Source organism: Urocitellus parryii, chromosome 9 (genome assembly GCF_045843805.1).
Source record: "Urocitellus parryii isolate mUroPar1 chromosome 9, mUroPar1.hap1, whole genome shotgun sequence".
Taxonomy (NCBI): Eukaryota; Metazoa; Chordata; class Mammalia; order Rodentia; family Sciuridae; genus Urocitellus; species Urocitellus parryii.
Window position 1 is genome coordinate 2274053 of NC_135539.1, and position 16722 is coordinate 2290774.

The 16722-nt window shown below is 55.7% G+C and overlaps 1 protein-coding gene across 1 annotated transcript; it reads right to left on the bottom strand.

Annotated features, from left to right (window-relative positions):
- Positions 1-460: 460 nt before the first annotated feature.
- LOC144256892 (LITAF domain-containing protein-like) lies at positions 461-4135 on the bottom strand. Its single transcript, XM_077802664.1, has 4 exons — positions 4021-4135; positions 2608-2664; positions 922-1066; positions 461-569 (listed from the first exon to the last, which is right to left on the bottom strand). Exons 1-4 carry the CDS (start codon positions 4133-4135, stop codon positions 461-463), a joined length of 426 nt encoding a protein of 141 aa, XP_077658790.1.
- Between the last annotated feature and the right edge of the window lie 12587 nt (positions 4136-16722).

Below are 16722 nucleotides of genomic sequence, written 5' to 3' on the forward strand. Positions count from 1 at the left end.
TGCCCTCTGCAGCCACCCTGTCCCCAGGAAGGGAGAGGGAGCTCTCTGAGGCGCCCAGGAGAGAGGCTGCAGGGTGCACAGTGGGTGGGAGAGGAGGCCCAGGGCGGGACCCCAGGAGGACAGTGCAGGCCAGGGAAGGGCGGCTCAGGGAGATGCCCACCGGGGTTGCACTTGGTATCAAGTGCTGGACCACGAGCAGGGCCAGCTGAGAGCCTGGGTGCGGGTGGGCGAGGGGAAAGGACGGACCTCCTGGCGGACAGCAGGCTGCAGTCTGCACTGGGCATCTCAGGGCCAGGACCCTTCCCGTATCTAGCCAGCGCGGCCTGCACGTCTGCTGTGCTCCAGGCTCCTGTGGGCCACACCCCACCTCCCTGGTGACTGGAGTCAGAGGAGGCCATGGCATGGCCGGGCGCAGGACACACGTGCAGGAGCGTCAGCAGGTTTATTTCCAGGGCAGGGGTCACATGCGTTTGAAGTGGTAGAGGTCGTGCTTGCACACGGGGCAAGAGTGGGTCACGTCCTTCAAGCTGGGCATCCAGAAGGGCACGAGGCAGCAGCCCAGGCAGCACCTGCATCCATAAGGCATGGGCGTAAGTGCACCACCTGGCCCTGGCCCTCACTGCCCTGGGGCGGCTGGCCTCCTACAAGCTGCTGGGTGCCTCCACAGGCCAGGGATTCCCCATGCAGGTGACAGGCACTGCTGGGAACCCTCACATGGCAGGCGTGACTCCCAGTCAGAGGGCATTGCCACCTCTGAGTGTGGCAGTGGCGGACATGGGGACGTCCTTGTCCTTGCTCCTGCCTGTCCTCCACAGACTCCCCTGCTGCCCACCTGGCTGCTAGATGCCAGCCCTTTCTCCCAGCAGGGACCGCCCTGCAAGCGGGGGCAGGGCCTTTTGGAGCCCAGGGCAAGCCACTCACCCACAGAAACAGAGGCCTAAGCACAGTAGCCAGGTGAGGATTCCTGGGACAGGGGTGGTCTCTGTGACGACTAGGTGGCCACAGTAGGGACATACGGTGCGCATTGGCAAGGAGGTGGAGATCCTGGGCAGGTTGGTGTACATGCCTGGGTGGGCGAGAGGCAGGTCAGACCTGCACCGCCTCACCCCAGCCTTGGGCCCAACCTGGCTGGACACCCCACCCCCGCTGTGACTGCTTGTCTTTTGGTTGTTCCTGGTGGTCATCTAAGCACCCAAGACCACCTGGCTAGGCTCGTGCCACCCGTTATCCACCTGCCCATCAGCCTCAGGGCTCCTTCGCCCCAGTCATGACCCCTGGTGAGCAGGTGAAGTCAGGGCCCAGGGGTTTGGAGCACCTCTGGGACTAACCCAGGTCCCTACCGTCCAGCTAGTTGCCCAGCTCAACCCCCGCTCGCGGTCAGCCCCCTTTCTCAACCTGCGGGGTAGCCCGAGTCTGTCCCCATGCCTGCGGTGGGAAGAACAGCCAGCCTCACCGCTGGACTTGCACCTGGACGTGGCCCACAGATGCGCCTAGCGGCCTGGGACGGCAGCCCTCCCAGTGACCTTTGGTGGCTGGATTTGTCAAGAGCACGCTGCTGAGGCTTGGGCGCAGCTCAGAGGGAGCCTTCGCCCAGCATGCACGGGACCCCGGGGAAACCCCAGCGCCTCAAAATAAGCCCCAGAGCAAGAACAAGACGCTGGTGGCGTTCCACGGTGTCCTGGAGCAGAGCCAGGTCTGTCTGCACCCCTGCCTGGAGAGGGACGGGGCTACGCCAGGGTGAGCTCCCAGGCAGGGGGGGTGACATGCCCCGCATTGGCAGGAAGCTAGGATGGGGACCTGAGGGTTGTCTGGCGCTCTCCAAGAGAGAGGTCATTGTCACTGTGTCACCCTGAGGCTACCTGTGGGAATTTACTGTCCACTATGGTCTGTGTGAGTGTCTCTCAAAGGTCCATGTGTTCAAGGCTTGGTCCCCAGGGTGGCGCTACTGGGAGGTGTGTGGACCTTGGCTTAGGGGCGGTCCTCAGGTCACTGGGATCTGAGGACACTGTAGGACCCTGGTCTTTCTCTGCTGCCCAGATCCCGATGGAAACGTTGGCTCTGACACTGCCTCACTGTCAAGGGCATCTGGTTTCTGCAGAGGCCCAGGGCAGTGGGCCTGGCCAGCCATGGACTGGAACCCCCAGGCCTGGGGGCCAGACAGACCTTTCTCTGTGCATTAGCTGCAGCAACGTGACGCCGACCCTCAGTCCACCCTGACCGTTCTTTGGAGTGCTTGCGAATTCCGTGGAAAATATGTAGAATCCCCTAACCTAGGCCCCTCCTGGGGGTCTGTGTTCTCCGTCTCTGGGATCCAGGGTGGAGGTGATGTGCTTGCAGGGAGTTTACAAGCATCTCCTGAGCACCTACTGTATGCCAGGGTGTCTACTAGTGACCACACATTGGGCAGAGTGATGCTCAAGGCTATGACATGGGGACCGCCTGTGGGAGCCACAGAGAGGCCCTAACCAGCTGCAGGGCCACGGAGCCATGGGGCCGGGAGGAGGGCTTTCCAGCGGGCAGTTGGGGCCCATGGTCAGGCCAGGGGCCTGTGGCAATCTGAGCAGGAAGTGTGTGTGAGGAGAGAGGTGGCGGGCACCTTGCACTCACCTGTGGGCTGCTGAGGGCGGGAGCCTCCTGCAGGAGGGTTGTAAGGAGGTGGTGGCCCTTGAGGAGAGAGGAGGGAAGAGCGCCCTCAGCTGCCAGGACTGAGTGCCCACGGGCAGGTGCCCACTCCAGAGGGCAGATGAGGCCTGGAAGGATGCGTCAGCTTCGATGGCTGCGTGGCCGTCGGTGGAGGAGCTGGATTTGAACCTGGGCACGTCTGACTGCACTGTGCCCTCGTGTCCTGGGATACAAGCTCTTCCTGGGAGCAGCACCAGGTGGCCCAGGACACAGGAGCTGGGGGCCGTCCATCGCCAGCCGTGCTCGGAGCTGGGTGCTTATCACACTTCCTACAGTCCTCCTGCCCGTGCAGCAGGGTGCTCCCCTACTCCAGCAGCAGATGTGAGACTAGACTCAGAGAGCAGGTGGCCTTCCCAAGGTCCCAGTAAATAAGTGTGACAGCCCAGGATGGAGCTGAAAGGCCCGACTCCGGAGTCCACGCTGCCATTGTGCCCCTTGCCTCGTCAGAACGGCTCCCAATGGGCTGCGCCCAACTGCCCAGGAGGAGGCCTTCATGGGTGCTGCCTCCACTCTCCCAGACTTGCTCCCTGAGCCCCAGGTCCCCCGCAGTGTCGGGCTCCCCACCTGCTCATCGGGCCCAGCCCCTGCTCCCAGCCCCACAGGCTCAGGAAGCAGCTCCTGCTCTTTCGACAAGGGAGTCCGGAGCCTGGGACCCGAGAGGTGGGCAGAGGGTCCCCGTGTCTCCAGGGACAGCCCCGTGGCTTGTCCTGCACAGGGACCCGGCCTTTCTCTCCACCACTGGCTCTTCCTGCCCCTCCCAGGAAGGGAGGCTGGAGGCTGGAGGCTGGAGGGGGCTCCTGGGCCTCCCACCAGAGCTTGCTGGGGTGGGGGCAGGCGCAAGCCCCTCCCCGTCCTGCCCAGTGGCTCCACTCCCAGGACAGGGAGAGGTGCCGCATCCCTGCCTGGCAGGTTTCCATCCCTCTCACAGACAAAGGAGGGTCAGAAAGAAGCCCCCGGCCTCCCCCAGGAGTCTCTCCCAGCTGTGAGCAGCGCTGCCCATCAGTGCCCTGTGGTCCTGCCCACCCCTGCTGCCCCACCAGCATCAACAGTGAGAGGTGACTGGGGGTCTCCAGGCCCGTGTCCCCCAGGCCGGGCAGTGGCCTGGCCCCGTGTGATGTCCGCAGCCTCCTGTCCTTGTGGACTCAAAGAGAGTGGGTGCTGCCGGAGGCCTTGCTGCCCGTGTCCCTGGGGGTCACCTGGGTGGTGGGGCGGTGGGACTTGGGGGTGGGGATCCCGGGGATCAGCCCTGGCTGGGCCAGGTGGCCCCCTCCCGCCTCCTGCTTCCCCTGGGCCCCAGCATCCCCCTGTCCCTGGCCACTCCCAGCCCCCGCCCCTCACCCTGAGGTTGGCTCCATCTTGGCTCCTCCTTGTTCCTCTGTTTCAGCAGTGGTGTCCTGGTGACCTGGGGTTCCGTGTCCTCATTCTCCTGGTCCTCATCCTGAGCAGTCCTCATGGTGAGGCCTGGTGGCCAGAGACAAGCAGGAGAGAAGCCAGGCCTCCCGGCTGCCGGCTGGGTGACTGACCACTATTGTGATGTCTGCATGAGGCCAGAGACTGCCTGGTCCCAGCTTCCTGTGGAAGGGGCGGGGGCCACCCACAGGCTCAGTCTCCACTGCCTCCCAGGCTGGGAGGACTCCTGAGGCCAGGGGACTGACCGGGAGCCAGGGGCGGGAGTCCTGCCACACCTAGCTCTTCTCCGAGGGACCCGTGACCAGGACGTCCACGTCCTCTGGTTAGAAACTTCTTTAGGCGTGGGCACATGTGTGCATGTGGGGGTCCACCTCACCAGGCCACCTGACTCTGGTGCTGTCCAGCTCTGGGGACTTGGGTGACACTTGTCTGCACCTCCAGCCCTCACCTCCTCTGCTGTAAAACAGGCAAAATAAGAGCAACCCCGCAGGGCCCTGGAGAAACAGGCTACACCACCTGGATGCGCCCAGTGGATGGTCATCTTCAAAGGAGAGCAGAGGGGCGCTGGGTGGGTGGGGCAGGCTGCAATTGCAGCCACTTGGGAGGCTGAGGCAGGAGGGTCTCAGGTTCAAGACCAGCCTCGGAAAGTTAGCAAGGCCTTAAGCAACTTAGTGAGACCCTGTTTCAAAAAAAAAAATAAATAAAAGAATATTACTTAGCAATAAAAGAGAATAATCATGGCATTTGCAGGTAAATTGGTGGAGTTGGAGAATATAATGCTAACAGAAGTTTGCCAATCCCCAAAACCCAAATGCTGAATTTTTGGTCTGATATAGGGAGGCTGACTCCTAGTGGGGTTGAGAGGTGGGAGCTTGGGAGGAATAGACGAACTCTAGATTGGGCAAAGGGGGGGAGGGGAAGAGAGGGGCATGGGAGTAAAAATGATGGTGGAATGAGATGGACATCATGACCCTAAGTAGGTGTATGAAGAGACAAACCGTGTGACCCTACTTTGTATATGACCAGAGATATGAAAAATTGTGCTCTATATGTGTAATATGAAGTGTAATGCATTTTGCTGTCATACATAACAAGTTAGAATAAAAATAAATAAGGACTGGGGATGTAGCTCCGTGGTAGGCACCACCCCCCTTTGGTTCAACCTCCAGTTCAGCAAGATGATAATAATAATAATAATAATAATAATAATAATAATAATAATAGTTTAAATGTGGACAGAGTACCTGAACAGACAGGTGACTTGCCAATAGGGACATGGTGAGAAGACCGGCATCACTTGTCACCTAAGAAATACAAATTAAAATCCGGGCACCCTGCTGTGTGCGTGTGCGGGGCCATGTGTCTGTCATCCCAGTGACACCGGAGGCCGAGGCAGGAGGACTGCACATTTGAAGCCAGCCTGGGAAAGTGAGCGACTCTGTTTCAAAGTTAAAATTAAAAAGGGCTGAAGATACAGCTCAGTGGAGAGTGTCCCTGGGTTTAGTCCAGGACCAAAAGAAAAGCCCGAGAGAAAAGGCCGGAAAAGAAAAACCAGGCACCGCTGGAAGCTGACCTCCCCAAGAGAGCAGAGTCCCGGGGGCAGAGGGGCGGCCAGCGGAGCCCGCGGTGCTGCTCTGGTGCGTGCAAAAGGCACTTGGCTTTGCCAAATGGTCTCCAAGTTCAGCCCGCGTCCACCTCTGACCGAACGATGAGAGCACGTGCCCACCAGAGACCCGACTGAGGCTGTTGGTGGCAGCCAAGGGCCAAATAGCCACAATTCAGAAACAGACCACCCCAGGGCTTTGAAGATTCCAGCATAAAGGAAAGAACTTGGAGGACTCGACCCAGAGGCCCTGCCAGCAGGGGGGGTCCATGAGACAGGCTGCACAGGGCACCCCCAGGTGGTTCCTGTTCTACTTTACAACCAAGGTCCCTGGGCTTTGGTCCTCTCTGGGGAGAAGGGAAGTGGCCAGCCACCTTTGGACTCCGTTTAGAGTCCTGCTTATGAGGGTGAAGGCATCGCAGGTGTTTATACCCTGGAACATCGTCAGCAGTAAAAGGGACAGGCTGCTGACATACTGCACAAGATGCACCCACCTCAAAACCCATGTGAGCAGAAGAACCCTGCCCAAGAGGAGCCCATACTGCAGGATCCCGTTTACTTCAAGTTCTGCAACAGGCCAAGCTAAGCCATGGTGCTAGAAATCAGAAGAGTGGGTGGGTGCGTGTGTGTGTGTGTGTGTGTGTGTGTGTGTGTGTGTACAGGAAGTGCAGGGTTGACTGCAAAGAGAGAGAATTTCCGAGAATGAAGGAAGTATTCTTTCATATTTATTTTATTCTTTGGTACCAGGATTGAAGCCAGGGGTGTTTAGCCGCTGAGTCACATCCCCAGCCCTTTTTACCTTTTTAGAGAGGCCTCACTAAGTTGCTTAGGGCCTTACTTCATGGCTCAGGCTGGACTCAAATTTGCGACTCTCCTGCCTTGGCCTCTCGAGCTGTTTTTTTTTTTTTTTTTTTTTAAAGAGAGAGGAGAGAGAGAGAGAGAGAGAGAGAGAGAGAGAGAGAGAGAGAGAGAGAGAGAGAGAATTTCAATATTTATCTTTTAGTTTTTAATGGACACAACATCTTTGTTGGTATGTGGTGCTGAGGATCGAAGCCAGGCCGCACGCATGCCAGGCGAGCGCGCAACCGATTGAGCCACATCCCCAGTCCTTGAGCTGTTTTTTAAAATTCTTTTTTAAGATAAAGGAAATGGCCAGTTGAGATGGCACACACCTGTAATCCCAGCAGCTCAGGAGACTAAGGCAGGAGGAACACGAGTTCAAAGCCAGCCTCAGCAATCTAGTGTGTGTGCGGGGGCGGTCCTAGGCAACTCAGCGAGACCCTGACTTTCAATAAAATATTATGAGGGGCTGGGGATGTGGCTCAGTGGTAAAGAGCCTGTGGGTTCAATTCCTGGTACCAAATAAATAAATAATAAAATAGAACAAGGAAGTATTCCATCATGATTACATAGGTGTATTCATTTCTGAAAACTCATCACACTTGCCCACATGAATGATGAGAGTTTTAAAAGATTGACAGCATGAAATTCTGACAGCGATGGTCAAGACCCCCAAACTCCCAGCATACATTGTTGGTGGGGTTATGCAAAGGTCTCGAAGGTTCTTATAAAAGGAAACAGACATTGGGCTGTTGGTAGAGTGCTTGCCTCACATGCACAAGGCCCTGGGTTCAATCCCCAGCATCCCCCCCCCCACACACAACCCCCCCCCAAAGAAAAGAAAAGAAAAGAAAAGAAACAGACATCTACCCATGCTGCACAGCCTCTGCTCCTAGGTCCTAGGAGTGCCAGAGAAGTGGCCCATCCACACCCCCCCAAAAAAAAGGTAGATGAACAGCCCCAAACTGGAATCATCATCGCTGGGGTCTGTAAACAAGAGGATGGATAATGGTACCTCAGGCATTTGGGTTAATATGTAAGAATAAAAAGAGGGGCTGGGGGTGTGGCTCCGTTGGTAGAGTGCTGCTTTGCATGCACAGGGCCCTGGGTTTAACCCTCAGCACCACTAAATAAATAAATAAATAAACTTTAAATAAATAAATAAAAATACCGCCAGCAACGGCCTGGAGAAGTCAAGGACACATTATTCTGAGTGAAGGAAGCTTCATTCACGAGTGCACCCCGTCCAGGAGTGCACCCCGTCCAGGAGTGCCCCCCGTGAGAATTCATGTGCACGGGGGAGCAAATCGGAACTCCTTGCCAGAAGTGGGGGCTAGGAAGGGTGGAGGGGCTCTCTGAGGGTGACGGTGACGGAGTCACACAGACATCTGCTCTGTCCAAGTCCTGGGAATGGTGTGATACAAGATTTAGGCATTTCATTGTATGTGCACATCTTATCTGAAAGAGACCTGTCAATACCTACTGAACTCTAATGATATGCAAACCGCGTGTTGAAGAATAAAGCACACAGGCGTCGACAGCTTCTTGTTTTACTTTTTAACTGTGTTTGGCAATGGGGGTTGAACCCAGGAGCACTTTATCACTAAGGTACATCCCCAGTCCTTTTTATTTACTTATTTTTATTTGGGGGCAGGGAAGGCCTTGCTAAATTGGGTCTCAGTTGCTGAGGCTGGCCTCAATTTTGGGATCCTCCTACCTCAGCCTCTCAGGTTGCTGGGATTACAAGTGTGCACCATAAACCTTGTGTCAACTTACTTTCAAACTGGTCAACAAGAAAGGGGGAATAGCTTCTGAGATGGGCAAGTGTGTGCAACAGGAAATAGAGTTGGTGCTCTGTATCAGATTACGGGGATCAACAAACCAGGATCACATGCCGGGGCTTCACTTTTTTTTCTGTGATTACTCCCTAAATCATAGAGTGTAGCAATTACCTACAGAGCGTTTAGAGTATGTATAGTGCATAGTTTATAATAACAATCTAGGGCACAGGGATGTAGTTCAGTGGTCAAGTGTTTGCCTAACACACACACACACACACACACACACACACACACACACACGTGATCTTGAGATGATGTAAAGCTGGAGGGCAGATGTGGGAGCACATGCTTAAGTGACTCAGGAGGCTGAGGCAGGAGGAGAAGCTTGGCAACTTGGTGAGCCCTAAGCCACTTAGGGGGACCCTGTCTCAAAGTTCAAAACAGAAAAAGCTAGGGATGTGGCTCAGTGGTTGAGCTCCCTGGGTTCCATCCTTGGTACCAGTAAGTAAATAAATAAACAAAACTTGGGGGAACCGCCTACGTTATATGCAAACGTGCCATCTTCCCTAAGGGACCGGAGCATCCTCAGATGCTTTTTGGTGTCCTGGGGGAATCCTGGAAGCCAGTCCCCTTGGATATAGGGGACAACCCTATGAACACTGACCAAGGCAGAATCATTTGAACTTTTCTGTACTTTTGTATATTTTTAACAGTAAAATTGGGAGGGGACCAAGAAGAATTAAAAGAAAAAAAAAAGCAGTTCTAAAAATGGAAACAAATAACAGGAATTGAACCTAACAATGTAACCATTTGACTAAAATCCACACAAAGAAGACTTATTTAAATAACGCTGTAACAGCATCGACATCTTTGTGGGAAAAACTGTATTTGATCCACACAATCTCCTGGCATCCGCAGGGTCACGCCCCAGTTTTGATTCTATGACCAAGGTGGCCTGGGTCACAGGCTGGGTCACTGGCTCGGGCTAGGCCACCAGACTGGGGCAGGGACCACTGGCCTGGGAGGGACTGGTCGACACAGGTTAGATGTGAAAATGAGCAGATGGACCAAGGAGTGGATGAGCTGCAAGCTCTGTCCACTACGGCCCACCCCATTGACCTGAAGTGACGCGGACATCACGCTCAGCGCCTGGGGTCCTGGCATAGACTTCAGGTGGCACATCTTAGGAGCGAGCTGGGGACTGCTTTCTCCACTAGGGATTTTGAAAGGGACAGCCCCATCCCCACTTGGACCGAGGTCTGGGGTTCCCGCAGCCAAATCTGAGCAGGAGAAGTCCGGTGGGAATGAGTCGGGAGCCATCGGGAATGGGCTCTGCCTCTGCCTATCCCAGACCCGGCCACCAGAGGGCAGCACCAGGCTGCCGTGTCTCCGTCTCTCTTCCACCTTCTGGGCTGGGCTGGGTCCCCCAGTCTGGCCTGGGTGCTGGGGACCCATTTTCCCATCTGCCACCGCCGTGCCTGGCTGAAAGGATTGAGGTGGCACGAGACAAACCATGACACCAGCCCAAAGTGACACAGCACAGCTGTGACAAAGCCAAATTAGATCTCAGCTTGGGGGCCACCAGGGCACCCTTGCCCTGGGTTGGGGAGGCCGGTGGACTTGGGGTCCCCAGTGGGCCTCCTCCTGAGGACCAGCTGTCTTTGCAGGTCAGGAGTCCGTCCGGGAGGGAGGGCTTTTTATTTTAACCTCTGTTCCTCCAAAATGAGGCTTAATGGGTTCGGCCTTGTCACGGGGTTTCACTGCCTGTTGGATACAATTTAGCCCTTCTGCCGGGGGGAGCTGGTGACAGTCCCGCCACTCCAGCAGGGCAGCCCCAGGCAGGCATTGGCACCTCCCAAGAGGAGACGGCTCCTCTGCCTTAGGCCTGGTTCAAGTTGTGTGTGTGTTTCACGGTGCTGGAGTGTGAACCCAGGGCCAGACAACACTAGGCAAGCACCACCCGCCCCCAGCCCTGGTGAGACGGCAGTGACAGCTACCTGTCTAGAGTTCACTGCACACATTCACTTGGTTTCTTTCTTTTTTTGACGGGGCAGGGGGAGGGGGAGACGGGGGGAGGGGGAGAGGCAGAGGTCCTAGGGATTGAACTCAGGGACACTGAACCACCGAGCCCCATCCCAGCCCTATTTTGTATTTTATTTAGAGACAGGGTCTCACTGAGCTGTTTGGCACCTGGCTTTTGCTGAGGCTGGCTTTGAACTCACGATCCTCCTGTCTCTGCCTCCTGAACCGCTGGGATGACAGGTGAGCACTCAGCACCAGGCGCCAGCCTATTTAGCTTCTGATCATTGTTGTTCCTAAAGTGTCCCCTCTGGGAAGGTGGGGGTCTCAGTTTTACTCACAGCCATCTCCCAGGTACTTGGCACAGTGCCTGGCACAAAGCAGGCGCTCACTCAAAATGCCAAGCCAATGGTCCATGGGAGGGCTGGATGCCTAGCACACACAGGCTTGCAGTGAGCTAGCGATTAATAATAGCAAAGCCACAGGATGATACCTCACCAGGGTCACAAGGCTAGGAGGGGAGCAGGCCATCTCAGGAATGGAGTGAGCTTGGAGTGTTGACAGCCGTGGCTCCAGGGAGGCCCAACTGGTCCCTCTCCTGCTGTGCCATTCTGGACACCCTACTCACCCTCTCTGGGCTATGCTCTCTTTTTGAGCATAAGACTCTGCAGCTGCAGCTGTTTAAGGAGAAAAGGCGACGGGGATATTTTTTTCCTTCCTGCCCATCCTCTCTTCCCAGAAGGGCCCGACTTGGGCTGAGCAGTGAGATGATAAGGAAAAAGGAATCCAGAGGAATGAGCTGTAACTATTGCACAATGTGAGGGGCGGGGCTGGAGAGAGGAGAGACCAGGGGGAGGAGAGATCAGGGGGAGGAGAGACCTGGGGGAGGAGAGACCTGGGGGAGGAGAGACCAGGGGAGGAGAGACCTGGGGGAGGAGAGACCAGGGGGAGGAGAGACCAGGGGAGGAGAGACCAGGGGAGGAGAGACCAGGGGGAGCAGAGACCTGGGGGAGGAGAGACCAGGGGGAGGAGAGACCTGGGGGAGGAGAGACCTGGGGGAGGAGAGACCTAGGGGAGCAGAGACCAGGGGGAGCAGAGACCTAGGGGAGGAGAGACCAGGGGAGCAGAGACCAGAGGAGCAGAGACCAGGGGGAGGAGAGACCAGGGGAGGAGAGACCTGGGGGAGGAGAGACCTAGGGGAGCAGAGACCAGGGGGAGGAGAGACCTGGGGGAGGAGAGACCTGGGGGAGCAGAGACCTAGGGGAGGAGAGACCTGGGGGAGGAGAGACCTGGGGGAGGAGAGACCAGGGGGAGGAGAGACCAGGGGAGCAGAGACCTAGGGGAGGAGAGACCTGGGGGAGGAGAGACCAGGGGAGGAGAGACCTGGGGGAGGAGAGACCAGGGGGAGGAGAGACCAGGGGAGCAGAGACCTAGGGGAGGAGAGACCAGGGGGAGGAGAGACCAGGGGGAGGAGAGACCAGGGGGAGGAGAGACCAGGGGAGGAGAGACCTGGGGGAGCAGAGACCTGGGGGAGGAGAGACCTGGGGGAGGAGAGACCAGGGGAGGAGAGACCAGGGGGAGGAGAGACCAGGGGAGGAGAGACCAGGGGGAGGAGAGACCAGGGGGAGGAGAGACCAGGGGGAGGAGAGACCAGGGGGAGGAGAGACCTAGGGGAGGAGAGACCAGGGGGAGGAGAGACCAGGGGAGCAGAGACCTAGGGGAGGAGAGACCAGGGGAGGAGAGACCAGGGGGAGGAGAGACCAGGGGAGGAGAGACCAGGGGAGGAGAGACCAGGGGAGCAGAGACCTAGGGGAGGAGAGACCAGGGGGAGGAGAGACCTGGGGGAGGAGAGACCTGGGGGAGGAGAGACCAGGGGGAGGAGAGACCAGGGGAGGAGAGACCTGGGGGAGGAGAGACCTGGGGGAGCAGAGACCTGGGGGAGGAGAGACCTGGGGGAGGAGAGACCAGGGGGAGGAGAGGTGCTGGCGGAGGGATCCGGGATCCGGCGCCTGGCTGCAGCCCTGTCTCGGGGAGTGAGCCTTATTCTAAATGCCAGTGAGGTGGCGCTTTGGTGTGACCCTTGGGCCCAGGTTCACCTCCTGGTACGACCAGTCATTGCCTTTGCCTTATGAGACTCGGAGTGAGTGGATCTGATCCTCGCTTCCCCATCTGCAGAAGGGGACAGTAGCTCTGCAGAATGGCGGTTGAGGCTTTCAGGAGTGAGCACGCTGGGCTCGCAGCATGACTGTGTGTGCAAGTTGCCCACACGGCAGGGGCCCCAGAACCTGGTAGCTGTGGATGTCCCCAGGGCCGAGCTAACATGTGAGCAACAAGTGTTGCCAAAGCGAACCTGCGTGGGTCCCGGGCGGCATGAGGCGTTGTGCACTGGACTCGTGCGTTTCCCTGCACCACTACCTTACTGGGGTGGCTCCTGACGCTGCCCCATTTTACAGATGAAAACTGAGGTGCCAAGAGGGGACGTGCCCCGTGGAAGGTACATCGGGACAGAGTATGGCTCCTCAACCTGCCACCTACCTGTCCTGGGAGCCTGTGTTCCTGGCCACACGGCTGGACACTCCCCTCCGCATCCCAGGAGATGATGTCAAGTGGCTTCTCAAAATGATCAAAGAGTCAGAAACAGGAAACGCTGCAAAATGTGCCACAGGGTGAAATCCCCAGTGCTGTCCCCCCACAACCTGACTAGATCTGGGCTAATTCCCATCACCTCCCGCCCACTGTGGGGGTGGTGTCTTCAGCTGTTCTCTGCCAGAAACGCAGAGATCCAGGTGCGCTTTCTCTGAGGCACATGAGGCAATGGGGCCCTTCGCTATCCCAGATCGGAATCCACCGAAACACACAACCTCAGACACCCATCCACAGAATCCAGTGCAGCTGGGCACGGTGGCCCGTGCTTCTAATCTCAGCGACTCCCGAGGCTGAGACAGGAGGATCTCAAGGCCCTGGCCAACCTGGGCAACGACATGAGCCCCTGTCTTGCAGTACAAAGGGCTGGGAGTGTAGCTCAGTGGTAGAGCACCCCTGGCTTCAATCCCCAGTAACGAAAAACAACCACAATGCAATGCCCCAATTGTAACACAAAGTAAAAATGGAAAAGCAAAGATCTGGGGAAGTGAAATCCGCATGCATTCTGTCTTCCCAAAGTGTCATCAGTGCCACTCCCCTTCTTACCCCCCCACCCGACCCCAGGAGGAATGGGAAGGCATTCACCCAAAGACCTGCAGTGGGTGGGTGGATCAGGGCAGCCCAGACCAGGCACAGCAGAGCTGCTGTCACAATGGGATACCATGCAGCAGGAAGAAGGGATAAACTGTCCATCCTGGGTGAGTCACAAAATGACTATGCTGAGAGAAGACGCATGGGGCAGGCAGGGAAGGAGTCCCTGTAGAGCAAACTCATCCGCAGTGGCAGAGAGCAGATGTGGATGGGGTGGGGGCAGAAGGTAGGGGTCACCAAGGGGCAGAGGACCCTTGTGGGGCACGGTCCTGTAGCCCTGTGTTTGCAGGACTGTACAGAAGCATTGAACCATAACAGACTGTCCAGGGCAAAGACGAGCGTTTGACCTCAGGCTGGTACCAAAACAGGAGGGTTTTAAGGCAGGGACTCTGTGTGACACCTTGATGTGTCATCGTGCCTTAGTCCAAATCCACAGAACAGCAACACCATGGGGGGGGGGGCCCTGATGTGAACTTGGACTTGGCATCCATGTCCCAGGTTGGTGCAGGGAGGTTCTGGAGATGGGGCTGTAGGGGACATGTGGGAAGCACAGGGTACTTTTACCCAGTTTAGCTGTGAACTTAAAGTGCCCTAAAAAAACAGCTTGTTTTTTTAAAAAAAATATCCCGAGGGATAAGTTATTATTAAATCGAATATTGCTGGGACTTTGTTTTGACATTTTGAAATGAGGTCCCTGTGTTCACAGCGCCCCTAGGAGGTGGGTGTGGCTCTCTTGGGGACAGGGTGTCCAACACAGTGGCCTGGTGTGGTTCTCAGCAATCCAAGCACATAGGGCTCTTGCCTCCCCCCAAATCCATGGATCTTCTGAATTTCCACTTGAGCATTAGAACAGGGCAGAGTACTCATGGGGTTCAGTGGGTGGAGCTGGAGTTGAGACTGGGACTATTCTAAGTGCCACCAACACACGGGTAGGGCGTGGAGCTGGAGCATGGGTGGGGCCGTCTTCCGTCTGCCCCCGCTGCGGTTCTCCAAGTCACAAGTCTCCCCCCCAGTGTCCCAGTGGCTGGGACAACCCTCCAGGACTTCCTGCATCCCCCAAACACACCCCGGAGGTGATGGTGTGCCAGGAACCAGTAAGAAAAGGGCAGGAAGAGAGGGTGGTTAGGATGAGCCTGCTGCCTGTCTGGAAGGGAGGGCCCTGTGACCCAGACTTCCTGCTCAGTGTTCATCCCTGTGTCTGCCCTCTGGGATGGGGTCTGGGTGGACACTTCTTATTTCTAGATGGCCACTGCCCTGGAGGGATTCCAAGGATCCAAGGCTTGCTGACCTCCTACTGGGTATCAGGGACCAGCCAAGGCCACCTCCTTACCACTCACAATGATCGTCTCACAGATGAGGAAAGCGAGGTTCAGAAAGGCCAATGGACCAGGAAGGGCTGTTCACCAGGGTAGCTCAGCAGGCAGACCTGAGTTTCTTTATCTGTACAATGGGACAGGAACACATGCACTGTGAAGCATTCGGTGGGAGGACAGACAGACATTCCTACCCTGCTGCAGTGCTGGGAGGAAGGGTGCACACCAAGGCGTCTTGACAGAGCCTCAAGGGGAGCAGGGTTCAGCATCTTCTCTGGGGTTGCTCCCCAGATTCTGGACGGTACCCACGGAGTCAGGGTTATGGTGAGGTGAATGCGGTAGGCACTGAGAGGGCCCTGTTAGCACTCACCTGTATTTGAAAAGTTTATATTTTGCTAAGTGCAATGGCATCTGTAATCCCAGCATCTCAGGAGGCCGAGGCAGGAGGATTGCAAGTTCAGGGCCAGCCTTAGCAGTTTAGCCAGGCCTTAAACAACTTTAGTGAGCCCCTGTCTCAGAATAAAAACTGAAAAGGGGTTAGGGGTGTAGTTCTGTGGTGAAGAACCCCTGGGTTCAATCCTTAGTACCAAAAAATATTTTTAAAAATAAAAATGAAAGTGTGTCGGAATGTATCATTTGTCCTGGGCTGATGAATTTTCATCAAGTAACCACCCCAGGGTGTCCCTGCCCCCAGATTGAGAGACAGAACCTTACTAGAAACTGGAGTCCCATGGGTCACTGCCCACCCCTGCCCAGGGGTCCCTTGTCTGATTTACAGCTGTTTTCAGTTACAGTTCACCCATGGAAAGTGTATAATTCAATGGTTTTAGTACAATCACAGAGTTGTGCAACTATGGCTTGATCAAATTTGGAGCATTTGTCCTACCTTGAAAAGAAACCCTGTACTGCTGGCTCTCAGCCCCTATTCCCCACCCCCACCCCCACCCCCACCCGGGGCTGTTTTTTTTGCATCACTGGGGATGGAACCCAGGGCCCCGCATGCTAGGCAAGCGCTCCACTACTAAGCCCCAAATCCAGGCCTCCTAATCTACTTTCTGTCTTCATGGACTTGCTTATTCAGGATATTTATATCAATGAAATCTATGTGTGTCTTTTTTATTTTTTATTTGTTTTAATTAGTTACACGTGACAGTACAATGATCTTGACATACCATACATTTGAATCAGATGGGATATGTGTGTCTTTTTGTGTCTGCCTTCATTCATCCAGCATGTTTTCAAGGTTCACTCATTTTGAATCAATACTTCATATATATATATATTTATTTATTTATTTATATTTTTTTGGTGGTCCTGGGGAATGAACCCAGTGGTCGCGGTGTTTTGCCCCTGAGTTACATCCCCAAACCTTTTTAAATTTTTGAGACAGACCTCATTCCTTTTTGTGATCAAATAATTTCCTATTGTACAGATACACATCATTTGTTTATCCATTCATTACCTGATGAACATTCGGGTTGACCCTGGGCCTTGCACCTCTGAGCGACAGCCCCAGTCCTGTACTCTACCCTTAGCTAATGTTTTCCTTTTTTTGTGTGTACCGCGGAGGGAACTGAACTCAGGGGCACTCAACCACCGAGCCACATCTCCAGTCTGTGTTGTATTTTATTTAGAGACACGGCTCACTGAGTTGCTTAGCGCCTGGCTTTTGCTGAGGCTGGTTTTGAACTCCTCCTGTCAGCCTCCGGAGCCGCTGGGATTACAGGTGTGCGCCACCGTGCCCAGCCCCACTCCTTAGCTATTAGCAATAATGTTGCTATAAAGATCCGGGAACAGGTCCGCTTTTGCGCGGTCATACACTTTCGGTTCCTTGGACATA

Excerpts from the sequence above, each read along its gene's own strand:
- LOC144256892 (XM_077802664.1), bottom strand. The coding sequence starts at position 4,135 with ATGAGGACTGCTCAGGATGAGGACCAGGAGAATGAGGACACGGAACCC. Across the intron at positions 1,067-2,607 it reads CCGCCCTCAGCAGCCCACAG|GCATGTACACCAACCTGCCC; the intron begins GTGAGTGCAAGG and ends TCGCCCACCCAG. Across the intron at positions 570-921 it reads TTAGGCCTCTGTTTCTGTGG|GTGCTGCCTGGGCTGCTGCC; the intron begins GTGAGTGGCTTG and ends TTATGGATGCAG.